Here is a 23,889-nt window from a genome sequence, read left to right on the forward strand (position 1 = left end):
GTTCCCAGCTGTCTGTAATCTCTTCAGAAATGTAAGAATGAGTTCAGTGTTATAAGGACTTACATTGGAATGATGGAGGATCCCAGGCTATGATTAGGGTTCTCAAAGGGTAATGTTGCCCCTACACAGTAGCAGCATTTCCATTGACCATATGATTGTGCAATTTCACATTACAAAAATAAATTTGCTCAATGGAAACACAGCAATTTAAAAATAAATATACAGTATATATATATATATATATATATATATATATATATATATATATATATATATATATATATATATATATATATATATATTTTTTTTTTTTTTTTTTTTTTTCATAAAAACTCTTGCCACTAGGATGAAGTGGTCTTTTTGGCCAAATCAAAACTGGTTTATTTTGTAAAACTACAATGGAAACACTTTTTTCACATCATGAGTCGCATAATCAACAGAAGGATCATTACACATCATGTTTCTTTAAAGACTTATCATGTGAGCAAATTAATTCATGTGATTCTAATTGTGTCTCTTATGGAAACACTGCAATTGGGACATTTTATTTTTTGAACATTGGCAAAATATTGACAAAGTTTTGCATCCATTTGTCATGGACACCCAGCTACCGACTATAACCCTTGTTAAATGGTATTTCTTCTTCTTCTGTCTGGACACAGTGTAAATCCATTCTCATCAATGTATACACATTTTTATTAAAGAGAAGTAACCTCTTGCCTTTTCATTGTGTGTGTTTTAGCGTGTTCTTAATTTTTCACCTCTGTGTGTAGACCTGGTGACTGTGTTTAATAGTAACTTGGTATTTTTATTTCCTTTGTAAGAGAAATAAACCAACAGAATCCCAGATCTATCACTATACCTTACTCTAGCCATCAGGGGCCTTTTCATACATTTGTCCTTTCATTCATTCCAAACCTACCTGCAGTGTTTGTTCCTGAAACCCTCAATCATCCAGTTTTACCAAAATCAGTTTCAGTCAAAGTTGAAAAACTTTACAAGGTTACATTTTTCTGGCCTCCCTCCTAAGCAACCAGCAGGTCTATAGATAGTGTCTAATAGTTGCTATGGGGACTTGTTGAGTGAAGGTTGCCAGTGTTTTGTTTGAGTTGTCAGTTGAGGTCAAAGGCTTCTTCTGTAGAGCCACGTTCTGCTGGAGGTCTCTTCATGTTCAAAGGGAGCCGTCTCCATGGTCACCATGTGTTTGCTCAGGAAGCAGAATTGCTTAGTAATGTCATGACATTGGTTGGGCTTTTTTAGATCGAAAACTTTTTGATCTAAAAATTCCAACCAAATTCTAATTTCCATAAAATATTTTAATTATTCATGGAAAATATATGGAAAATTCACTTGTTCACAGATTTTTTTTATTCAATAGAAAATGCAGTTTGGGAAGATGAAATACTTAGCTGCAATGCTAGTTTACATACTACTGACTGCCATTTGTAGAAGTACTAATCATTTCCCTTGACATTGATTGACTGTATCAGGAAGGTCGTATTAGCTTTTGTGGTGATGCTAAGATGGTTTCCATTGTGTGTAATAATGCATATGAAGGTATTTTTGGTGTTTGAACTATTTAGACAGACAATTCTAAGCATTTTCAGGTTGATGAGTTGATGAGTATTCCCCGATTTCAGCTATTTGAGGAGTGTGGTCTGTGCTAATACCTGGAGTTCACTTTATATTTCTGTGTACAAGTTGGATGTGTTTGGTATAGACTGTGCCTTATAACATTTGTTATGAAATGGCGTTGCATAAAAAAAACTGAAATGAAGCTTGAGGTTTGGAATTCTTTTTTTTAACATTTTGCACCTCTTGCATCTTTTAGGTTTGGTGTGATGGTGGTAGTTCGTCTTGTAACCAGTGGGTTGCAGGTTCAAGCCAACCCTCTGCCCGCCTCCATTGTTGGTGGTCAGAGGGCCCGACGGTGCTGGTATGTTTAACATTCCCTTCCTGATCAGTTTGTGTGGTGGATGAATATGGCTCCATACTAAGCTAGGGGCGTGCTGTGGTGGTGCAGGGGGTTAGCACGCCCCACATTTGGAGGCCTTAGACTCGCAGGTTCGAGTCCCGACGACCTTTGCCACATGTCCTCCTTCAAAAATGGCGCCGGCTCAGCTGGCTGCCTGCAGACGCAGCTCCCGTCATGTGTGTGTTAATCTGTGTATAAAAAATATTCTTGCTGTAACTGCGAAATAATTTCCCTGCTGGGATGAATGAAGTAATTCTTCTTCTTCTTCTACTCTTCTTAACAGAAATATGCCTCTGTGTTGCATCCTATTCATTCCCCATGAAAGTGATTAAGAGCAGTGGAGGTATGGGTGAGCGGTGAGTACATGGGCATAATTGACAGCGCTAAGACCCTCCTCTTGGCTGTAATTAGTTGTTTCTAGTTATCACTGTGAGGCAGAGGAGCTTTTTTCAAAGATTATCTCTCATGCTATACTGTCACAACACAATGAAAAATGAATTTATTTCAAAGCTTTTAACAGCTATTTACCAAGAGGCCCCAAGAAACTCCCTGCAGTTCCAAAATATTGGTATGTGCTGCATTGATCTTACAGAAACAAAAAGTCATATTTAGCCTGTCACAGACATCTAATTGGGATAAAACACCCTTTTACAGACAGTTTGCTAGCTAGCTTGTCCTTGTCAGCACTGATCCATTCATTCACTTCCAGCTTATCCTGTTCAGGGTTGTGGAGGTGCTGGAGCCAGTCCTGGCTGTCATACATGGAGAAGCATGGTACATACGATCGATGAGGAGATGCAAACAAACAAGCAGGCTCACTCTGAAGGTCTACTTAGCAGTAATTAATCTAACATTAATGCATGTAGATAGAAAGACAGCCTATTAAACATACTGTAAAGATAGTTCTACATCACCGTCCTGCCCTTGTGCTTAGAATAATTTTTTATGAACAGTATGAAACATTATTAATAAAACCTTCACAGGGACAGTTACAAGTTTCCATTCAGCTTAAAAAAATACTGATCACATCAGCTTAAATCGAACAGCCTCAAACACAAGCATGAAATTTTATTTTACCACAACCGGAGCATCGCTAATGATGGGTAAAACGCAGAGCCGAACAGGCAGTGCAGTGTGCTTTGATAAATCGAGTGATTATATTCTAACACTCCTTTGCTCTACAAACTGCCGCGACATAACGTAATCCTGTTCAGATCTCTTGGACTCAAAAAAGGACCCTGCTTTCAGAGACGTGCCAATCCCACAAGAAGCTGCTTTCTGCAGCTTTTCTTGCTTTGGATTATGGCAGGAGGTGTTTTTAGTTTGATCAGGCATTCCAGTGATCTCACCGTCTGTGTTCCCAGTTAATATGTCTCATTAACTCATTAGATTTCGCTTGGTATCGGCTAAATCCTCCCTGTGAAGGTTAATGAATTATTCAACGGCAAGGCGTATGGATCTATAGATCCTTTTTTTATACAGCGTATGACATAAGTAAGCATTTTAATAAGCTGGGGGGTTGAAGTTCAATGTGTTTTCTACCTGGAACTGCAAATGCTTTAATCAGTTTCAAATAAGGGAGCTTATTTATACATTTATATATACATATTTTATACATAAAACATAAACTATAAGGACTGTACTCCCCTATCCTCTTATACCACAATAACACATGGACTATCCTCACACACACACACACATCACGGACTGTTTTCTTCACACACACATACAACCTGTAAATTTTATCTGCCATTATTTATCTATAATCCATTCCCTAACACTCTTAGATATTCAGTATATTCTGTATAATCTGTGCATATAGCTCCCATATTTATACACAATATCTATATCTCTTGCTATAACCCCTTATAGTCCGTGCATACATAGTCTTGTACATCTGTAAATAAATATTTATATCTCGTAGAGCACTTCTGGATAGATGCAAACTACATCTTGTTGCTTGTACTTGTGACAGTGCAATGACAATAAAGTTGAATTCTATTCTATTCTATTTTATTTCTCTGTATTATGGGATGATTATCAGCAACTCCAAATATAAAATAACATTTTATTATTTTAATAAAATTTAAATGAAAATATTGTCCTTCAACCTTGAAGAATGAAAAAAATATTCTTCAAGGTTGAAGGACAATCTAAATATTCTGAGTGATAGGGAGTTGGAGCAAGTCCCCATAAGCCAAAATGTAATAATAATAATAAAAAAAAATTCATTGATAAAGCACTCCACATGTACTATACATCTCAAAGTGCCACAAGATCACAAGACATTAACCAATGTAAAAACAATAAATATTTAAACTATTAATATCTTAACAAGAATGTTTTCTAATGTTTGTTAAAAAGTGAAGTTTTTATATTGCGTCCTTAGTTGATTTATTAGGTTATATAATAAAATGTCAAAGTAATTGTTAGCTTCAGGAAGTGATTCTTTGGAACACTTTCAGTTTTATCGCTGAGTTAGAATAATTGACCACCATAGGGCTTTAGTCAATAGATTTTAAACTGTTTATTGTTTATGGGGCATTTTTAATAAAACTTCCACAGAGACACAGGCAGTGTCTCTGTGGAAGCTAGGGTTGCTAGCTTACAAACTAGCAACCCTTTCTGGGTACAATCTAAGTCTCATTTGCTGCACTGTTTCAGGGGTGGAGAAAACGAGAAGAGGAAACAGCCTTCACCCACTTCAAAATAAGAGAGTGAATATAAACTTCTAACTACTAGAATTCTTAATAGTCGACAACAAAAAGTTAAACACAGATGTTGAATTATATTCAACTGAAAGTTTAAAAAACAAGCTAAGTGTGCAAAATGTTTTCAAAGTTAGCAAGAAAGATAACGCACCAAACCAAAAATTTGCTCTGGTATTAGCACAGAAGCAGAGGTATTTCCACCACTGCATTCTTCTATAAACAAATTTCAAAGCCTAATTGTTTTCCACCGAAAATTGGACCTATATGTTTTATAAATACTTATTCTTTATTATGCATAGACTGGCTGCCTACAGCCTGTAAGTATATCTTTCATTAATGAAGAAAGGCAACATTGGTTGGAATAAACATTTTTACTAAGTTACAGTTATAGAAAAAACAAACACAAATTAACAATTATCACCATGCACAATTTTAGTATACAAGACAATACAGTTACTTTTCAATATGAAAATGCCACTCTACATGTCAGTATCTCACAGAGATCATTGATTAATACATCAGTATTAAAGCCAGAGAACACACTATATAAAAGAAGTAAGGTTGTCTTTGATGGCCAGGTTTTAAAAATCATATGCAAGCTATATACATTATACAGCGTCTCCTCCGTTCCAACCACAGAAGCTAATCTGTCTGTACGGACCTTGTGGATATTAATAGACATCTTGCTTCTCTGTGATAATTTTAGTTTTAATCCATAAAGCTGACTGATCACTTTCTTCCTTTTAGATTGTACTTTGTAGCATTAATTAAAGCACAAGGCCAGGGAAAAAAGAAACACTTTTTTTTTTCTTATTTGAGCATGAGAAGACATTAAAGACATTAGGCTTAACTACAACTATGTTTTAACAAAAAATAATAGCAAAAAACCCTGCCCACTGCCCACAGTTGCACAATGTAAAATATGAACATGTTAGCATACTATTTGACACTTAGGGTACTTCCTTTGGACATCGAGTAGACCACTTTTATAAAAGAGCTTTGAAGCCGAGTCACAACAGAAAACTCCATAGTGTCAAATGTTGATGTTGAGCTGTACTTAGCAAAAAATAATATCAGAAAAGAAAGTATGAAGAAAAAGGAAAATAAAATGAAGCTAATCAAACAAACTGACCACATCTGGTGGTTGAACTATACATTTTTATTGTTTTTAGGACTGTTTAGGTCTGGAAAAACCTGGTTAGACTCCGAATTGGAAACAAAAATCAGATTTGCTATGAGATGTAGATTATGTGGAATAAGATTTTGTGATCCTAAAAAGCCACACTATTTCTTGAAAAAGTGAAGCTGCTGTTTCAGTTTTGTCTATTTTTGAGGCCTGTATTTTGAAGTAAGGAAAGAAATAGTTCTGAAGCTGTTTGGCCATGTATTAGGGTTAAGAACCACTGACATAACATCAAGCTGGCTAAAAACAATTTATTTTATAAGAAAAACAATTTATTTTATAAAATAAAATTTTCTATCGTTTGTGTGACAGCAACTTCAAATGTAAAATAGAGTCTTAGGGTCACTTGGACAATTAAAAAGAATGAGAAGGAACGATTCTATGACTTACATACTCATTTTGAGATTTAAACTCAAAAATGATGAAAAAAATGCTATGTGTGCTCAATATTTTCTAAATATTGAGCACACTTAGAGTGAATTCACACCAGATAAGTCAACCCACACTTGATAAGTCAAGTGTGGAAAACTCACAAGTGAGTTTTCACAAGTGAGTTTTCCACACTTGACTTTGCTGAAAAACTCACTGCTACACTAACAAAGAATTATTATGGTGCTAATTGACTTACAAGCTGAAGGTTAATAAAGCTCATTAGCAGTTGTGGTATTCGGAAATTAAACTCATATATTGCATAAAACAAGATACTGGTTATTAATATACCGGTAAATGAATATTTAGAGTTGGATTAAGTAGATATTACCAGATGCATAGTGTGATCAATTGTCAGTTGTTCAAATCTTTCAAAAGCATTAATGTAGGTAAAAAAAACAACTTGATTTCAATGGACAAAGCAAGTCTAAAGGTGGATGTTACAGTTTTTAAGTCCTAGTGTGACTGGCTTCATATACTACTGACAATAATAACAACAGCTCAACTACCGTAACAGAACAGTAGCTGTGTTTCCATTAGAATTGTGCAATTGTGCACATTTGGAAAATAAATTTGCATAATGCAAAAATGGCAATTTCGAAAAAACAAGTTTTGGTGCTATAATGAGGTGGGTTTTTAGACGTGTCAAAATTGGTTTATTTGTCAAAACTTCAATGGAAAGACTTTTTTCTCCTCACACGGGTCAAATAATCAACAACCAGATGTTGGCACTGACCATGCACAAACCATGAAGAAGACAACATGAAGGATGGCGCTGCATATTTTTTAATGACTTATCACGTAAACAAATTTATTCATGTGTGATTGCTATGAGATTTTATTTAATGGAAACACTGCAATTGTGAAATTGTGTTTTTTCTACAATAGTATCAAAAACTGACACAACCCTCTATCAGAGTGTTGTGGAAGGCGTCTAAAGCTCAAAATTCTGCGCCCATTTGTAATGGAAAAGCAGCTACTGTTGGGTTTGTTATAACATGTAACTCAAAAGAGCCAACTAGATAGTTGATTTCAGGTCAATGCTCCAATTCACGATTCACCACAACATTGAAAATATGTCTCTAAATGGAAAGAAAAGAAGTTTCCAAAAAAAATTGAGAAAATAACCTGGAATGGGATTTTTTCTGTTCAATGCAAAAACAATAAAAGAATAAAAATGACTTCAAAGTCGTCAAAAAGGAAAGAGAAAGTGGAAATGGTGGAAAACATTTAAAACATTACAGACTGTAACACAATAGAACAGGTGCATAAGGGCTCGGCCATCAGTCAGTCAAACGGCCGAATTGTGACAGCAGCAATAATGGGCCAGGAAAATCAATAACCCATTGACTGGTCTGCAGGAGTCTAATCAACGAGCGCAGAGTTTTATGAATCCAGCCTGATCACGTCGGCTGTTCGGAGCTTTATGATTCCTCTGGTGTCCCACAACACTTGCTTAGATGCCAGTCGCTGACAAGTCCTTGTGCTTCTGTTTGACTGTTTGAGGTTTTTTGGGAGGGTTAGAAAGTTCAAAATCCAGACAAAAACAAAAAAAAGGCTGTAAGCTTAGAACTGTACATAACCCCAACATTTGGCAAAGGCACAATAATTAAATTTTCAAAGTCCAACCGTCCATCCTTCCAGGCTGACGTTGCCCGGACCAAACCAATCAAACCTCGGTTCCAGTTCGGATGACGACAGGCAGGAAAACGGGAGCTTCCTCAGCAGAGCGCTAATGTTCCCGTGTTAACTCTTCAGTTAAGTGAGTCCAACAAATGGAGGTAAAATGTGAGGCTGGCTGTGATTTTAGACAGCCACACCTTGCGCACCGCTTACACTCAAAACCCTGTCATTACCCCATACATTAATAGCTCCTAAATCATGATACGGATGGAGTTGTACGTTTATTATACTCCAGGTCGTAAACACTATGAACGAAAATTGAAATCTATTGAAGCTTTTGTGAATCAGCCAACCTTTTTTTCATCAAAGATGCTCCCTGCCCTGATGAAAATTTAATCAGCCATTTCTGTTGAGGGCCTGCTTCTTACATTCCGAGCTTCCTGTCTTTTGTTGGCGATACTCTTCAGAAAAGCAAACAATTCCCCTGTCGCAACATGAATCCTTCTGTACTCTATCTAAAGGGGAGAAGAAAGAAAGAAAAACGCTGGGGTGAAGCTTTAGTGAAGGCACTGTTATCTGGCGGTCCATTGTGCGCAGTGGCAGGTGCTCATCTTAGAACGCCGGCCATCTCACTGTAGAGATGGAACAGTACACGAGAGATCGGCTCGATGTAGCTACACCACACGTCTGCTCTTCTTTTTTTTTTCCCCACTGGACTTAGAATGCAGAGTGTGATAGACATTAATTATTTAGAGGAGCATGAGATGGAGAGCAAAATGCCAAGATCTATCAGAGTGTTGTGGAAGGGCTCTAAAGCTCACGAGCCTGTGACTCTAACAGATTTAATAATATTTCAGTTGTCAGAGATAAGTGGGTTTCAGGCACAGCTGATCAATTATGCAGCATTCGTATATTTGACAAAGCCTGGGAAAGCTTTCCATAGCTGCAATGGATATGACTTCAGCACCTTGCAATAGTATCCAAACCCCTTGACGTTTTTTATTTCTTATTTAAAAAAAAAAGTCACATAAATACATTGTATTTTGTTCGCATTTTCTGAAATAGGCCAACACAAAGTAGCACATAACTGGGGAGTGGAACAAATATAAGACTTTTTAAGACCAGTATGAATGCAATTTAAGACTTGCATCATGACAATGTACAGAAGAAAATTACATATTTTATGTTAAATGTAGTAGAGCCGAGCTTTTTTGCCCAATGTCACGTAACGTTGAATGGGTTCCAACACAAGTGAGAAGAAGGCAAAGATGAATGTCATCCAGCCCAACTGACCATCAATTGCCAACAATAGAAAAAAAGCATCTAGTTAGCTAGCAAGGGTTTATTAACAGTTTGCCAGCAATATCCTCGACTGCCACGAGCAATATTAATATCAGATATCGACCCAAATTATCATATCAGTGCATCGCTAGTAAGTTTTTGAAAGCAGTTCCTTCCATTTTATGTGCTCCACTTGTTTAGTCTGTCAAATAAGATATTAATAAAAATATACTGATGTTGATTTTCTGACAAAATTAGAAAAAGTTCAAAGGGTGTGAATATTTTTCCAAGGTATTACCATCAGTTTGGTGAACATGCTCTGAATGAATGCTCTTAGGGTAACCTGACAAGGTCAATTATGGGCGCAGCCATTGATTAATATGTAAACTACATTGTGATGAGAAATGTATTATTTTTTTGCAAACATGTTTGTTTAACGTTGAAGCAGCCACTGTTACCTACTTTGGTATGGACCATTTCATCAAAGTGGATTTTAAGGCAATTCCATCTCTAAAATTATGAACCAAGGTCAATTCGGGGCACAGAAGCAACTTCTAAAATTAAATCTCGAGGACGGTGGCACTTTTTTGTCAAAGGAAGAAGTTGCAAGCAAGAAAAAAAAAATCATGCAAGTGATTTGTCACTTGTCTTTTTGGATGGCTATTTAAACAAAGTTCAGTGTGGTCTGGTTCGTTTCGCCCTTCTGAAACCTGGATCTTTATCCATCTTAGGGGGTTTAAGCTGAATGAAGGGATGACAGAAGACAGGCGGAGGCGTGACATCACCAGACGGAGCATAAGAATGCACCAATAAGGACGAAGGAGCAAGACAACCGTCTGAGACCGCTGGCTCCAGAACCCCGAGCTCCCATGCCTGCAACAGAAACCCAGCAGAGTTGGTGAGAGGTTTGAGCAAGTAAGACCTAAAATCTTTTAAGACTAATTAAATCTCGAGGGAAATTTAAGACCAGAAAAAACTAGATATATAAGGAGTATTTATAATAATGGGTTACATAAGTGCTGAGGATCCTACTATAAGAAAATAATAGCATAGAAAAAATTTTGAAATTTCTGGAGTTCACGAGCCTCGTATGTTTTGGCAACAGAAATGAACAAACATTGGCAAGTCAACTGGCGATAAACATGGACTTAAATAGGTGGACAAATGGGATTTAATGTCGCTCCCTTGATTAATTTTCAATGGAACTTACATGATGAAGCGCCCCTGTGTCCCCATGTGTCGATCCCATCACCCATGATAGAGTAAGAAGCAAAAAAGCTAGCTAGAAAGCAATGGTTTATTAGCAGCTAGTTTGCAGTGGCCTCAAATACCCTGAGTCACAGAAAGCAATCAAGATGTCTGTGCGCCACTCAAACATTAGTTCAGGGAAGATGGATTACTGTTTACTGGAAGCTAACGGTTGAAAATGTTCACTGATATGCTAAAATTACAGTTCCAACTAGAGGCCTGGCATGACAACTGCAGCTGACTCAAAGTGTCTTGGCGGCGACGTCTAAACGTTGAACTTTTTCCCAATCAACATCTGAAGGTGCAGGAAGTTTTCAGGCAGCGGTCTCGTGGAAACATTCTAGGATTTTTATTTTAGTTACACAAATTTAAGAATTTTTAAAGTTGCATGGTCACTCTGGAGAAGAACCAGAAATAATCCCACCTAGACGCAAAAAATAAAATAACCTTCTTGATCAAACAAGTCGTCATAAATCAAAAGGCAAAAGTGATTTTTCTTCTTCTCCATATCTAGACTAGACGCAGCTTTCAACAGGAGAGGCTATTAAAGCATCCAGAGGAAGATAAAGTTTGTACCACATCAAAGAGGAGCCCGGCAATCCGAAGCTGCCTCACAATGTAGCTGTGCAGCGAGATGGGAGCAGAGCCCTGCTTTATATGCTGCAGCCCTGTGCAGCCAGTCAACAAGGAATAATAACCCAATGGCAGAGATGGATGACACAGTGAACGCGTTTGGAAAAAAGGTTGCTTTTCTTACGCTGAAAATAAGTCTATTACACGTGGTTGGAAACAGATCCAATGAAGCAAAATTACTTTTCCTGTCTGGAAGGATAAATCCACAACTGAACTTCAGCACCGATCAAAAAACAAAAACGGGACGGGATGCAAAGTTATCTCACTTAATTTGTGGATGTGTATGGGTTCACTGCCCACGCCTTCGCCGCCTTCGCTCAGAACCTTGATCTGGATGAGATAGTTGTCGCCGGCCGAGAGGCTGAGCTCGGCCGAGGTTCTGTTGGTGAAGGTGGTGTGGATGTCGTTGTATCGGTGTCTCTTCAGTATCACCTGGACAACCAGGCATTTACAAAATTAAACTACTGCGACTGATAAAAAGGATAAATCAGGGTGCGGTTTGGAACAAACCGGAACCTACCAGATATCCGGTCACCTTTGACTCGGTCTCCGTGGCAACTACGGGGTCCCAGTGCAGCGTTAGCGAGGAGCCAATCATGCTCCATTGTATGTTGAGTGGAGCCCTGTCTGGTGCTGGAAAAGAAAATCAGACGTAAAGATATAAGTGAATAATCAGCAGGTTGTAATTTAAACCAGAAGTTTACATACATCAATAAGGTGTATGCCTTTTACACCTTATTTTCAGACTCCAGTTTTACAGTCAGAATTACCAACATTTCTGTGCCAAATAATGAGAGTCTGTCAGAGATTTACTTGTTGATGTCTTCAAAATCAGTAGTTTACATAAATTTCTTTAGCATTTTGACCCAAGTTTGGCAGAAACTTGGGTCAAAAACTTTTGGTTTCTTTAAACAAGCTTCTCACAGTAGTTTCCTCACTTTCAGACGCTTTTTCAGATCTACCTCGATTTCTCCATCAGAATGACGGCAAAATATGGACTTTGTTGTCCATAGGTCACTTTATAGCCACTTTGGCTGCATGGCTAGTGTAACTGTCCATCTGGAAGACCCATTTATACCTGAGCTTTAACTTCCTGGCTTTAGATGTTGCTCAATATTTCCACATAATATTCTTTATTCATGATGCCACTTATTTTATGAAGAGCAGCAAAACAGCCCCACAACATGATGCTGTCACCCTCGTACATCACAGTTGGGATGGGACAAGCATCCATCTTTTTGATCATTTTGGCCAAACAGTTTTTATTTCTGTTACAAGATAAGAATGAAGGTCTTTGTCCCTGTGTGCATTTGCAAACTGCAATCTTGTTTTTTTCCTGTTTCTTTAGGAGTAATGGCTTCTTCCCCGCTCAGCGAGCGACCTTTCAACCCAAGTCAGTAAAGGAAACGTTTCACTGTAGAGGAAATGCATCTACCTGCATCTTGTGAAGAATCTTCACAAGATATTCAGATTTTGATCAATTTTAGCTGATTTTTATTAACATAAAAATGAACCAAATGGCTCACAGGCAAAAGAGAAATCCCACAACCGCTGCATTTTTTTATTATTTTTTTTACATTATGTGAAGAAGGAAATTGTGCTCAATTTCTTCTTCAGAGAATTTGAGTCTCTGAAGAAGACACAAATCTTCACAAGGATGTGATCTTGTAGATGCTCCTACAAGCGTTTAGTGTGATCAGGGTTTTCAAATAGTTTGGTTCATTTGACACAGTGTAGTGTGAAAGAGAACCCAGCAGCTGAAAATGGAACAAATGTTGTAATTTTGGTCCAAATTGAACTGAGTCTACTGGACTATCAGGTGTGAAAACACCTTAGAGCTTTCAAGAAGCTCTTCTATCAGATTTTTTTTAAAGAAGTTGTTGAAAACACAGCAGTGCAGCCCCTCCTGCATGACTCACGTGGTTTCCTGGTGGTGTTGTTAATGGGCGGCGACTGCGGCCCGGGCCCGGCCGTGTTGAAGGCAGCCACAGAGAGGTAGTACACCGTGTTGGCTTTCAGCCCAGTGATGTTAACCTGTGTGTAGTTCCCTGTTATCCGCACTTTGCCAACAGTGTCAGGCTTGGTGTCGTCTTCCCAGTACATCACCTCAAAAGGGAGGAAAGAAGAGGAAAAAAAAAGATGTGGCATAATTTCACTGGTGCTTTTGATTACACTATTAAAATTTAAAGGAATATATCATCACATGTGAAATACTGTTTGTATTTCAGAAGAAGAGACAAAGTGGGGGCAAATGAATAAAACATTTTTCACAAGTGGAGTGCAAATTAGTAATATATATCCTGTAAGATACAGGTGTCAAACTCCAGTCCTCAAGGGCCGCTGTCCTGCAGTTTTTAGATGTGCTACAGGTACAAAAACGCTGGAATGAAATGGCTTAATGACCTCCTCCTTGTGTAGATCAGTTCTCCAGAATCTTGCTAATGACCTAATTATTCTATTCAGGTGGTGCAGCAGAGGCACATCTAAAAGTTGCAGGGCAGCGGCCCTTGAGGACTGGAGTTTGACACCCCTGCTGTAAGCCATCCGGGTCTTACAGCCAGGGCTTTGGTGGGTCAAAAAAAATTAATCTGTTTTTTTTTTTTTGAATAACCTGGATTGTGAAAACGAACGGGGATGAATACATTTAATGGAACAATTTTAAATAGAAAAAAAGTCACAGTAAACACAACAAAGTTTAACTTCGGGTAGATGATTCAGGAATTATTCAAGCAAACTGGCAGCTTTATGATGTTGCTAGCTAACATGAAATCTAACTCAATAAATAATTCATTTATAGTGTTCCTCTAGGAATACTCACTTTTATATATATATGTACAGTATACATACATATATATATATATATATATATATATATATATATATATATATATATATATATATATATATATATTTATTTATTTTTTTTTACTATTTAGAGTCTTCCCAGTTTGTAATTAGTTAAAACCAACAAATGAAAAGTAGCAGAGTACCATTTACAGTAACATTATCCCCCTGAGTGGACTTGATTTGGATTTTAATTGGAGCTGCAATCCAACATGTGGTTCAGCATAAGCACTCCACCTATGTTGTAAATAGGTCTGTCACTTTATGGTGGGAGGTCTGCTGGTCAGAAAGGACAATGAGGCCAGTGCTATGGCAACAAGGCTCCTTTATGCTGCGAGCCGGAGGTGACAAATATTCAGAGAGAGCCATGGGGGAATAAAAACAGTCAGGGTTGCTTTGCATTTGTGAAAAAAATAGGGTTTGTATTTCTTTTTGCAGGACTTTTGTTGGCAGTGTGCCAAATTTCTGAAGTCAAAAACAAAATGTTCATGTAGATTCACATAAAGAAGAACTACACACAGTGTCCTGCAGAAGTACTCACCCCACCCTGTATTTTTCTGTATTTTGTGACATAACTGCAAATTTAAATGTATTTAATTAAAATTTTATGTGATAGAGCAACACAAAGCAGTGTTTAACTATGAGGTAAAAGGATGTGAGTTGTTATGGTCCAAGGTCTTTCTTCTGGTTCTCTAATTGGTGCTGCTTGGAAATGGAGGCAGCTGGCCAGTGTCTCCAGAATGACATCAGATCCAGCTTAAGACGCACCATTCTTTCTCCCTAACCCCGCCCATTCTTTCTGTCTCTTTGCCAATCTCTCCTCTTTCTCCCGCTCCTCTCCAGCCAGTTATGATTTTTGTTAAATAAATCTAATTTTAACTTATCCCATGCGTTGCTTCCCTTTAATTTGTTATGGTTCCAGAGCCAGACCATAACAGAGTTTTCTAGAGTTTTGTAGAAATAAACTCTGTAAAATATGATGTCCAGTTTTAATTATCGAAGCACCTTTGTGCTGTAATGAAAGCCGCAAATTAGTGTAACTAGAGTGGCACTAATATGCAACTTTGGGCTGGTATGGACCTGACTGTTCCTCATGATGCTGTTTGTTCTCTAATTTTCTCTAAGGCTACATTCACCTGGCAGGCAAATATGACCCAAATCAAAATTTTTACCCATATTTGACTTTTTCATTAAAGCCTGAAGGGCTGAGTTCTGATCTTTTCACTCCCCCAAAAATCCAAATTGTGCCACTTCCAGATGAAGTCCGTCAGTGAAGTGCATCACATCCCACCACTCTTAGCTCCGACTGCGCACCCAAACAGACAAAACAGACAAAAGTTTTAGTCAAAGCTCCAAAAATAGCCATTGCTTTTATTTATGCTTTTAGTTAGCGTGCTACTTTCTTCTTTTGCATATGCAGGTTACTCTGACTGTTGATAAAAAGTCTGTCTGGTTGCATTTAATGAATAGTATAAACTACAATGCAACAAAAAAAAGTTACATTTGAGATCCTCACAGATGAGCAACTGGACTCTGTTTACTGTATTTCAGTGTTTATGCATCAACAATCTGGAACAAGCTTCCTGTTCAGTGTAAAGGCATGTTTGCATTTAACATAGAGGAAAATGAATAAAGCAGAAATGAAAACCTTTCAGGTTTATATACTCTGTAAAAGAGAACAAATATTATTCCATCCATATCTTAAATATTAACTACTTCGCACAGGTGGATTGCATCATATCCATAATATATGCGTAATACGACAAACATTAAACTGAAGACAGAAGAAGAGAAAAAGAACAAAAAGGATGATTTAAAGTGGCAGTATTTGGTCTTTTCCAAAGAATTCTGTTTACATCAAATATGACTTTAAAGAAGTTTTACTTCCCAATTTAACACCTTGAAATTGGGCCTCTGGCTCTTTAGGAAAACTCCGCCCTCATCGCATAATGAATACATAATGATCACAACATGCCTCCTCCTTTAACCCTTTAACAATGTTTTTACTAGCGTTTCACTGAGAAGTAACTTCTATAATGAGCTCAGCAAATGTGGGGTTCCACCAGGTGTTTGCTAATTGCTGCTGGCTAGTTTGGAAGAGTCAAATGGAAAACCATTTGACTCTTCCAAACTAGCCAGCAGCAATGAAGATAAAAGGATTTCTCAAACATGAATGAGAGAATCAAAGCAACACTACAGATATGTTTTTGTTTAGGTAATAACATTATAACATGATGTAAAGCTAAAAAAGTCAATTTTACTTGATACTGCCTCTTTAAATCTAACAAACAAGCTTCAGAGAAATGTTCCATTATCATAGTATGCAAGAAATATCTCTCCATGATTCATACCTCATATCCAAGAATTCTTTCTGGGAGGGAAGGGAGAGTTTCCCAGATCACTTCAATCTCTGCCGCTGACAAACTCCGGGCCCTCATCCTCTTAGGAGCCACACTGGGGACTGCAGGAACAGAGCAGAAACGGCAGTGAGGATCCCAGAGCCTCATCCAACACCATCAAACACACTAATAGCAAAAAGAAGGGAAGGCGTTGAAAAGGCCTGTAGTTCTCACCGAGAAGCTATTTCCTGAGCTTTCTTTTTAATGGGATCTGTGACTGACATAAGGGAAGACTATCTGCCCAGCAAATTCAATTAACGGGATACCTCCCTGACAGCGCCGTGTGGTAAGTGTCTGCAAGGATTTCCTGTAATCTACCAGCAAGATAACTAATATCAAGTTGACATTCAGCGCTTTCAGAGAGAGGGAGGGTGGGAGGAGGGAAATAACAGCAGACGGAAAAAAAAATCATCACTATTCAAGGTCGCCATCGTAAGGAGAAAGAGATTACGGCTTGTTTTCCGGCATACCGTCTTCTGCCGAGTACACCGTGGCTATGGAGCTGAACGGCCCTTCCCCTCGGTTGTTGTAGGCTGCCACCTTGATGTCGAACGGCGAGAAGGGCGGGATGGTGTCGTTGCGAAGCACATAGCGAGACACGGCGGGCGCAGAGACCACTGCCCGCGTCCACGTGACCGCACCAGCTGACCTGAAGGCCACAACGTAGCCAAAGCCGTCGCCATTCTGCAGTTCCTCAGGCAGAGGCTGGGAGTGAAACACAAAACTATAGTGATATTAAAACGCATACAGGCAAAAGAAACAGACTAGGCCTCGTCTCTGGGGCTTTTAGGGGAACAGATATATCCCCACTTCCTCCGTCCGTCTCCTCGGTAACCTTTTTTACGTTATCTTTTCCTCCTGTGTGATTTGGTAATTGTAGCTAAAGTGCAAAGCCCTTCAGAAGGAAGTGCTCTCTTTTTGGAGAGCTCTCTGTAGCTGAGCCAGATGAGGGGTGTCTCCCCTCTAATGTAGGTCATAAAATTGCTCCACTCAATTCTGCACAATTAAGCAAAACCATTACTTGCCGACAGAGAGAAGCGTAAAAAATGTGACAGATGACTTACCTCCCATGTTATCACTAATTCAGACTTTGTGCCGCCGCCACCTCCAACATCAGTGGGAGCTGTATCAGGAACTAAGAGGTAAAATCCCAAAGGGGGAAGCAATTAGAACGCAGTTTACAAAGCTCCACGAAAAACCTGAAATGCACACACAGCTCTATGTCGAGGCAGCCGGAGACAGATACTCCGGCAATCCTTCCACTGAATTCCGAATTACAGATGTTGGCCAAATGTCACGGTGCAAGCCCAGCAAGCCAACATTCATAATATCTTTCCATGACATTTTGACTCAGTTCACTATGTTCCTATTCCCATTTGCCTGTTTGCGCAATGTAGCATGTTTTGGGGGGGTGAGGGGAAATGACCACTCAGTCTGTATGAGCAGCCCTGCTTTAGTAACCTCTGTTAGAATTGGATTACTATCGGTGTTTTTTTCAAGCGGGGTTGAATGAAAAACACGTTTTTTATTGGATTTCCTGTTTCCTGCACTCTGGTTTCCCTCGTCTCTAACTTCGAGGTCACCTTTAGGGGTCTTGCACTGCAATACTTCTTGTTCAAGTTAAGTCTGTGTTGTTCAAGGTCTAAAATACTGAGAATGATGGAACAGATCTGCAAATTTCAGCTTTTTTTGGAGTGAGGTGTAGGGTTACAACCTAGATACACAAGAGTGTGTTGGACTGATTGCAGTTTAGTGCACAGTTTGTAATCTGTGAAACCTTTACATTGTTTATAAAAACAATAAATGGAAAATAATATTTCTAAGATCTAGTTTTGTCAGAAACTAATACGATGCATCATCTCATGAGCTGGATGTGTCACACTGTAATTTGTCAAAGTTACAAATTAGATGTAATTAAACCTAGTTAGTGTCTGCTTAACTGCTGTTAAATGTCAGCAGATAAAGTCATTACCTGCTATAATATTGATACCATCATGTTTTTTTCTACAAACTAACTCTTAAAGGGGAGGTATCAATGTATTCCAAGCTAATGGAGCCATTTTATAGCACAGTGAAATAACTGTTAGTTGTAAAAATCCTAAATATATTTCAAAATGACTTAAAAATATTTTGTAATTGGGCCTGTGGCTCTTTAAGAAACTCCTGCTCTTTCTGATACTCCGCCTTCAGGAAATCATCACAACATGGCTTCTCTATTAACCCTTTAACAACATTTTTACCAGGCATTTTGCACAGCTGAATGGAACATTTTCCCTTTAACTTGGCGTTTCAAGACAACTGATGACCTTTCACTTCTCCCTCTACATCTCTTGTGGGTTTATAGTTGTAGCAGGTCATTAATTTTTTATTTGACACACTGTTGTTGGTGCTTCTTTGAAGTTTAAGGTTAATGTTAATGGCTTTCTACAAATGTCATAATAGTTTGTATGTGTGAAAACATTTCTAAAAGTAAATTTAGCATCTCAAATGTTTTTTTGGAACTGCTGTTAAATATTTTTCTCTTTGTCAAGAAGGTGTCACTGCTCTGTTTAACCAAGCAGGGTGCCAATTAGGTGTCATTTATTATTATTTGCATTAACCTCTCAATTCTTCTAGACTTGAAAATGATAAAAATAAATTCCCATATTTTTACAGATGTCTTAAACCAGAGAAGGAACTCTAACTTTATCATACACATTTAGAAAACATCTTTGGTTCTTCTCTAAAGTATAAGTCCCAAATTTTCACACACTTGTCTTCAGAAAAAAACATATACTCACATACGCTGTCTCTGACTAAAATGTGACTAAAATATGCAAACACCCAATCTGAATTGAATCTGGATGGAAGATAGTTTTACATACTAGCATCTTCTGTTCTGGTCTTGGCCGAAGCTGGACTCGGCTCTCCGAGGCCCACAACATTCCGGGCCACCACCCTGAACTCGTACTCCACCCAGGCATTCAGACCGACCACAGTGGCAGTTAGCATGTTGCCATTGACAACCTCCGGGACTTAAAAAAAAGAAGAAAAAAAAAAGTAATTTGAAAGAAAAATAAAAAATGCCTGCACAAATATCCTGTTCATGAATGCAACAAGGACAGCCGACTGGGATACCTGTGTCTATGGCCTGCCAGCCCACAGTGAACGGTGTGCGAGCCTGAACGATGTAGCCCGTTATGGGGCTGCCGTTGTCTCTTCCAGGCGTCCAGGACAGCTGGGCTGTGCTGTCTGTGATTTCCTCCACTGAGACTTTGTCCGGAGGGCCTGGAGGACCTGGAGACATCAGACATGGGATAAGAAAAGGTGATCACCCATTTCAAGAAGCCTAAAAAAATTGGCGATTTATATATCTATGATAGAAATTTGTTCCAATATTACTGCAAGAAAAGAACACCTTTCAAAAAAGTAATTTGAAAAAGAAAAAAGCATTTGTTAAATTTAAAAAATGAGACTTTGACAAATTCTTCATCAAAAACTAAGTTTTGACAGAATTTATCATGTCATTTATGCTGTTTGCCATTTTTTCAGATTTTCCTTTTGCTTCTTTTTGTCTGTATTTTTGATACTGAGTTTTACAAGTTATTAATACATTATTACATTATTAATATATAATACATTTTACAAATCTATTTGCAAATCATGTTATACAGCCCTAACCTTGTTAAAAGCATCAGATGCAGATAACTTCTCTTTCAAAAATTAAAATTTGAAAAAAGAAAAATGTATTTCAAAACTGAAAATGTCTCATGTTTTGACAATAATTTGCTATGTGTATGCAAAATTTGAACCTACATTTATGCATGTTGCTATTTAAAACTATATATATTTTTTCAGACTTGTTTTCTGTATTTAATTTTGTTATTTTTATTTTGTTCACAAACATTTTTGAGACTGAGTTTTATGAATTGCAGATTCTGTTCCCCATTTCGGGCACTTCCTCCGAAAAGGGTGGGAATATAATTGCAAGCAAAAAAAACATGTTTCACAAATTTTAATTTGAAGGGACAACATAAGTTGGAAAGCATTTCTACTTATCCTGGTTTTCCAAAAATAACTGGAGAAAAAAAATAGAAAAAATAAATTCTAAAAAAATAGCAAACTGCATAAATGTAGATTTGACTATTTCATATACATTATAAATTATTGTAAAAATATATATTTTTTGACTAGTTTTTTAAGTTAAAAATTTTTTTTTTAAACATCTCCAATTATTACAATGTTGAACCAAATTTCTCACCATACATATCTAGGCTTTTATTTTCACTTTAATTAAGATACAAATCTGGTGTGTGTTGACACTGTGTGTGTTGTGTGTGAACTAATTGTTGTACTGACAAATTGGGTGGGCTGTTTATTCAAAACTGAGGACACTCTGGTGATGGTGTCATTCTTCTCCATGGTGCTCTGCTTTTCAAATGTTCTCCATGACATTTTCTGATGTGCAAATGAGCTAATTATGGTCATTTTCTGTGATAAACACCATCTCCTCAAAGCACCTGGTGCAGTTATAAAGGTTTATTAAGAACAAGCCTGTCAGTGAGATAATCTGGGCTCAGCCTGCTCACTGTGCTCAATGCAGCAAGCAGAAAACAAATGTACTGCAGCACAACTCAACCCAGGGCTGCCCATCCCACTGTCAGTCAATTTTAACATTTCAGCAGTATTTATATGATATTAATTGAAGCTGACAGAAGTTGGGCTCTGGCAACGTCCATCTTTTTTATATTTTTTGCTTTCCTACACAATTTTTTGCCCCCCATGGAGAGCCTAGGGGATTTTTCTCACCAATCTGTCAGACATCTTTCCCTTTGGAAGGACTTCTACCTCTAAGTAAACACACAAGGTTATTCTCAAATTGGCGTGTGGAAACAAGCCCCTGGAATCAGCCAGGGTTACCTTTGACAACCAGGATGGCAGAGGTGGACAGGCTCTCCACGTCCGTGTCGACGACGCACACGTACTTCCCTCCGTGGCTCAGCTGGATGTTGCGGATCATCAGATCCCCTGATACAGTCTGGAGGAGGGGAAGAAAACCAGGCTAAGTGGGAAACGCAGTGTTATTTTGTCAGCCGACTTTTGGCACAATGTTTTAGAATTTTAAAAAACTCAAGTTGTCATGCCACAGTTTTTTTTCTTTTTTCCGCCTCTATCCAAACAACAACATGGCAGATGCAGTCTGCACAAATAAAGCTATTGGCTGTCCTTCAGGCGATAACCGACCTGCAAACAGCTACCAGCTCCACACAGGTCACCCCGAACAAACACATTCTAGCTAATTGGCAATCATTATTCTCTGATAACAGAAACCCAAGCATTATATGAATGTAAATCCCAGCGAAAAGAGCAAATATTATACAAGAGCTGCCAGCATATGGTTACCATGTAGGAAAACACACTGATAACAGATGTTTTCTAGTATAACCAAGAACAAGAGAAGGAGATTCACCTAATAGGTTTGTCCTGCTTTCTACAGAAGAAGACTAGGGCCACTGAAAAAAAAAAAGAATTCTGACTTTGTAAGATCAAAGGTCAGAATTCGGAGCAGGTAGCTCTGCTAACGGGGTTAGGCGTCTTCAGGCTCAGCCAGCAAGTGAAATGTGTTTTACTCACTGACTGCAGCCTGAACTCAGCAAGTCACTCGATCCTTATGAAGTATGGTAGAATTAGTATCTTCTAAACTTTGCCACATTGTTTCTACCAATAGCAGTTAGTTATATTCCCTTCCTTGGAATTTTTTGGTATATAAATTTATAGTAAGAAAAAATATTTTAACACAGTACCTCTTCATGATTGATATGTATTGGTGTTTATATGTTTAGGCTTTTACTTTGCATTATTTTAATTAGACTACTTTTTATTGATATAATGTTTTAAAATGTGTTGACTAGGCCAGAGGGCGTCTGCCTCTGGCAGTTGTAACAGAAGGTTCCTGTTTTTATCTGAAAGTTCTTGTTTTTACTCACATGCACACGTTACATTCTACAAGTAGAAAAATCAGTAGCATTTGGTTGCTGATATCCAGCACTCAACACATAAGATAAGGAACTGACTTGACAGAAAAACGGCCTTTTGGGGAGTAGCTTAGCTTAGAAAATTGAGGAAATTATTTCAAATTTTGCCATTTCCATCAACCTTTTCGGATGCAATACTTAAAATACACAAGAATAAACATTGATGTAAATATATGCAACCCCTAACTTAAATATAACAGTGCTTTTTGCAGATTAGAATAGAATGAATTGTTTGTTTGCTGGTGATAATGTGAGCAATTGAATCTCTAAAAGCAATGCGTGTAAACTGAATAGAGCCAGTGTCTGCTGCAATGACAGAAGATGCCATTGTTGATCCAGCGAATGTTATTTGTAGGGTATGTGGACAGATGGCTCCAACTTCTATAAGAAATCAGATATTTCAAGCTCAGGGCACAGAGGTAATATTTCTGATGGCTCCATAACAATGTAACACAGACAGACATATCTAAGATCATCATTTCAAAATAGATATTTTACATTGCTCGGCTAACATTAGGCATTTTAGTGCATGAAAGAATCAAAAGCAAGCCACTGAGGCATTCGGCATGTAATGACATTGTCTAAAACTCGGGCGATGCGCAGTCTCTAGGCATGTTTGTGTCAGCGTGCCATCACGATATTTTTAGATCCATCTTTCGGTGAGTCGCATGCATCATGTGCTCTCGACCTGTTAAAATAATGTTGATGCAGTCTGAAAAGGACCCTTTGGCAGGGATGAGTCCATTTACACTAAAAAAGTCAAAGAGAATGACGTTTGTTTCGAGGCTAAATTAAAAAAAGAAAAGTTAGACATAATCTCATGGGGACAGATTTTATCCGGACAATTTCATTGTGTCCTTGTTGTGACTGCTGATGGTATCCGCCTCTGAAAGTCACCTCCTGTCACAAAGTGTGTCAGCTTGTGGGAAAAAAAGAGGTATGCTGCTTTAGAAGCCAGTCACCTGGGGCCAGGTAAGACTCGCCGCAGTCGCAGCAGATTTCATCAAGCCTGGTGGCTTAGTCATTGTACCTCCACTCTGGCATGACAGTGAAAGGGAGGAAGGTGGATCGCCGTTTCTCTGAGGGACTCCAGACAAAGAGAGCAAAGCCAAATGTATGCGAGTGATGGGAGGAAAACTCTACCTCTACTTCCCTTTTTCTCCTTCAGCACTCTTTTTCCATCTCCTTTGCCTATACCCGACAGCTTTTATGCACCGAGTCAGACTCCGGTGTCAGCCGCCACCTGGACAAGCCGGGAGCAAGGAATGACTTGCGAGGCCTCTTGTCTTAGCGAGGAAGGAAGTGATGGGGGCAGGTTTTCTTTTAATTATGGTAATTAATTCATCAGAAGCTTTTAAGCGGTGTCCTGGTAATCTCTGTGGACAGATTCTGGGTGAAACTATATCTCATTAAATGCCATTGCACCGCTCAATGTCACCAGTAATTGCTATTTGTGTTAATGAAGACGTGCGGCTTGGCATTCCGCAACACCGGCCGGGTCTTCCCAATATGATATCAACCTTTTGGCACATGACTGGCGCTAATTGAT

The 23,889-nt window shown here is 38.3% G+C and overlaps 1 protein-coding gene across 1 annotated transcript in view; it reads right to left on the bottom strand.

Moving 5' to 3' along the window:
• Positions 1-7,104: 7,104 nt before the first annotated feature.
• LOC102227310 (contactin-3-like) overlaps positions 7,105-23,889 on the bottom strand; it is a 95,608-nt gene continuing 78,823 nt past the window's right edge. Inside the window, exons 14-23 of the mRNA XM_023325255.1 lie at positions 21,226-21,343; positions 19,444-19,602; positions 19,191-19,340; positions 17,391-17,461; positions 16,797-17,031; positions 16,279-16,388; positions 13,003-13,189; positions 11,604-11,716; positions 11,350-11,515; positions 7,105-10,075 (exon numbers count right to left, since the gene is read on the bottom strand). Coding sequence (XP_023181023.1) covers positions 9,984-10,075; positions 11,350-11,515; positions 11,604-11,716; positions 13,003-13,189; positions 16,279-16,388; positions 16,797-17,031; positions 17,391-17,461; positions 19,191-19,340; positions 19,444-19,602; positions 21,226-21,343 — 1,401 coding nt within the window. The 3' untranslated portion in view covers positions 7,105-9,983. The remainder of the gene's footprint in view (positions 10,076-11,349; positions 11,516-11,603; positions 11,717-13,002; positions 13,190-16,278; positions 16,389-16,796; positions 17,032-17,390; positions 17,462-19,190; positions 19,341-19,443; positions 19,603-21,225; positions 21,344-23,889) is intronic.

The sequence above is a fragment of the Xiphophorus maculatus genome, chromosome 20, assembly GCF_002775205.1.
Source record: "Xiphophorus maculatus strain JP 163 A chromosome 20, X_maculatus-5.0-male, whole genome shotgun sequence".
Classification (NCBI taxonomy): domain Eukaryota; kingdom Metazoa; phylum Chordata; class Actinopteri; order Cyprinodontiformes; family Poeciliidae; genus Xiphophorus; species Xiphophorus maculatus.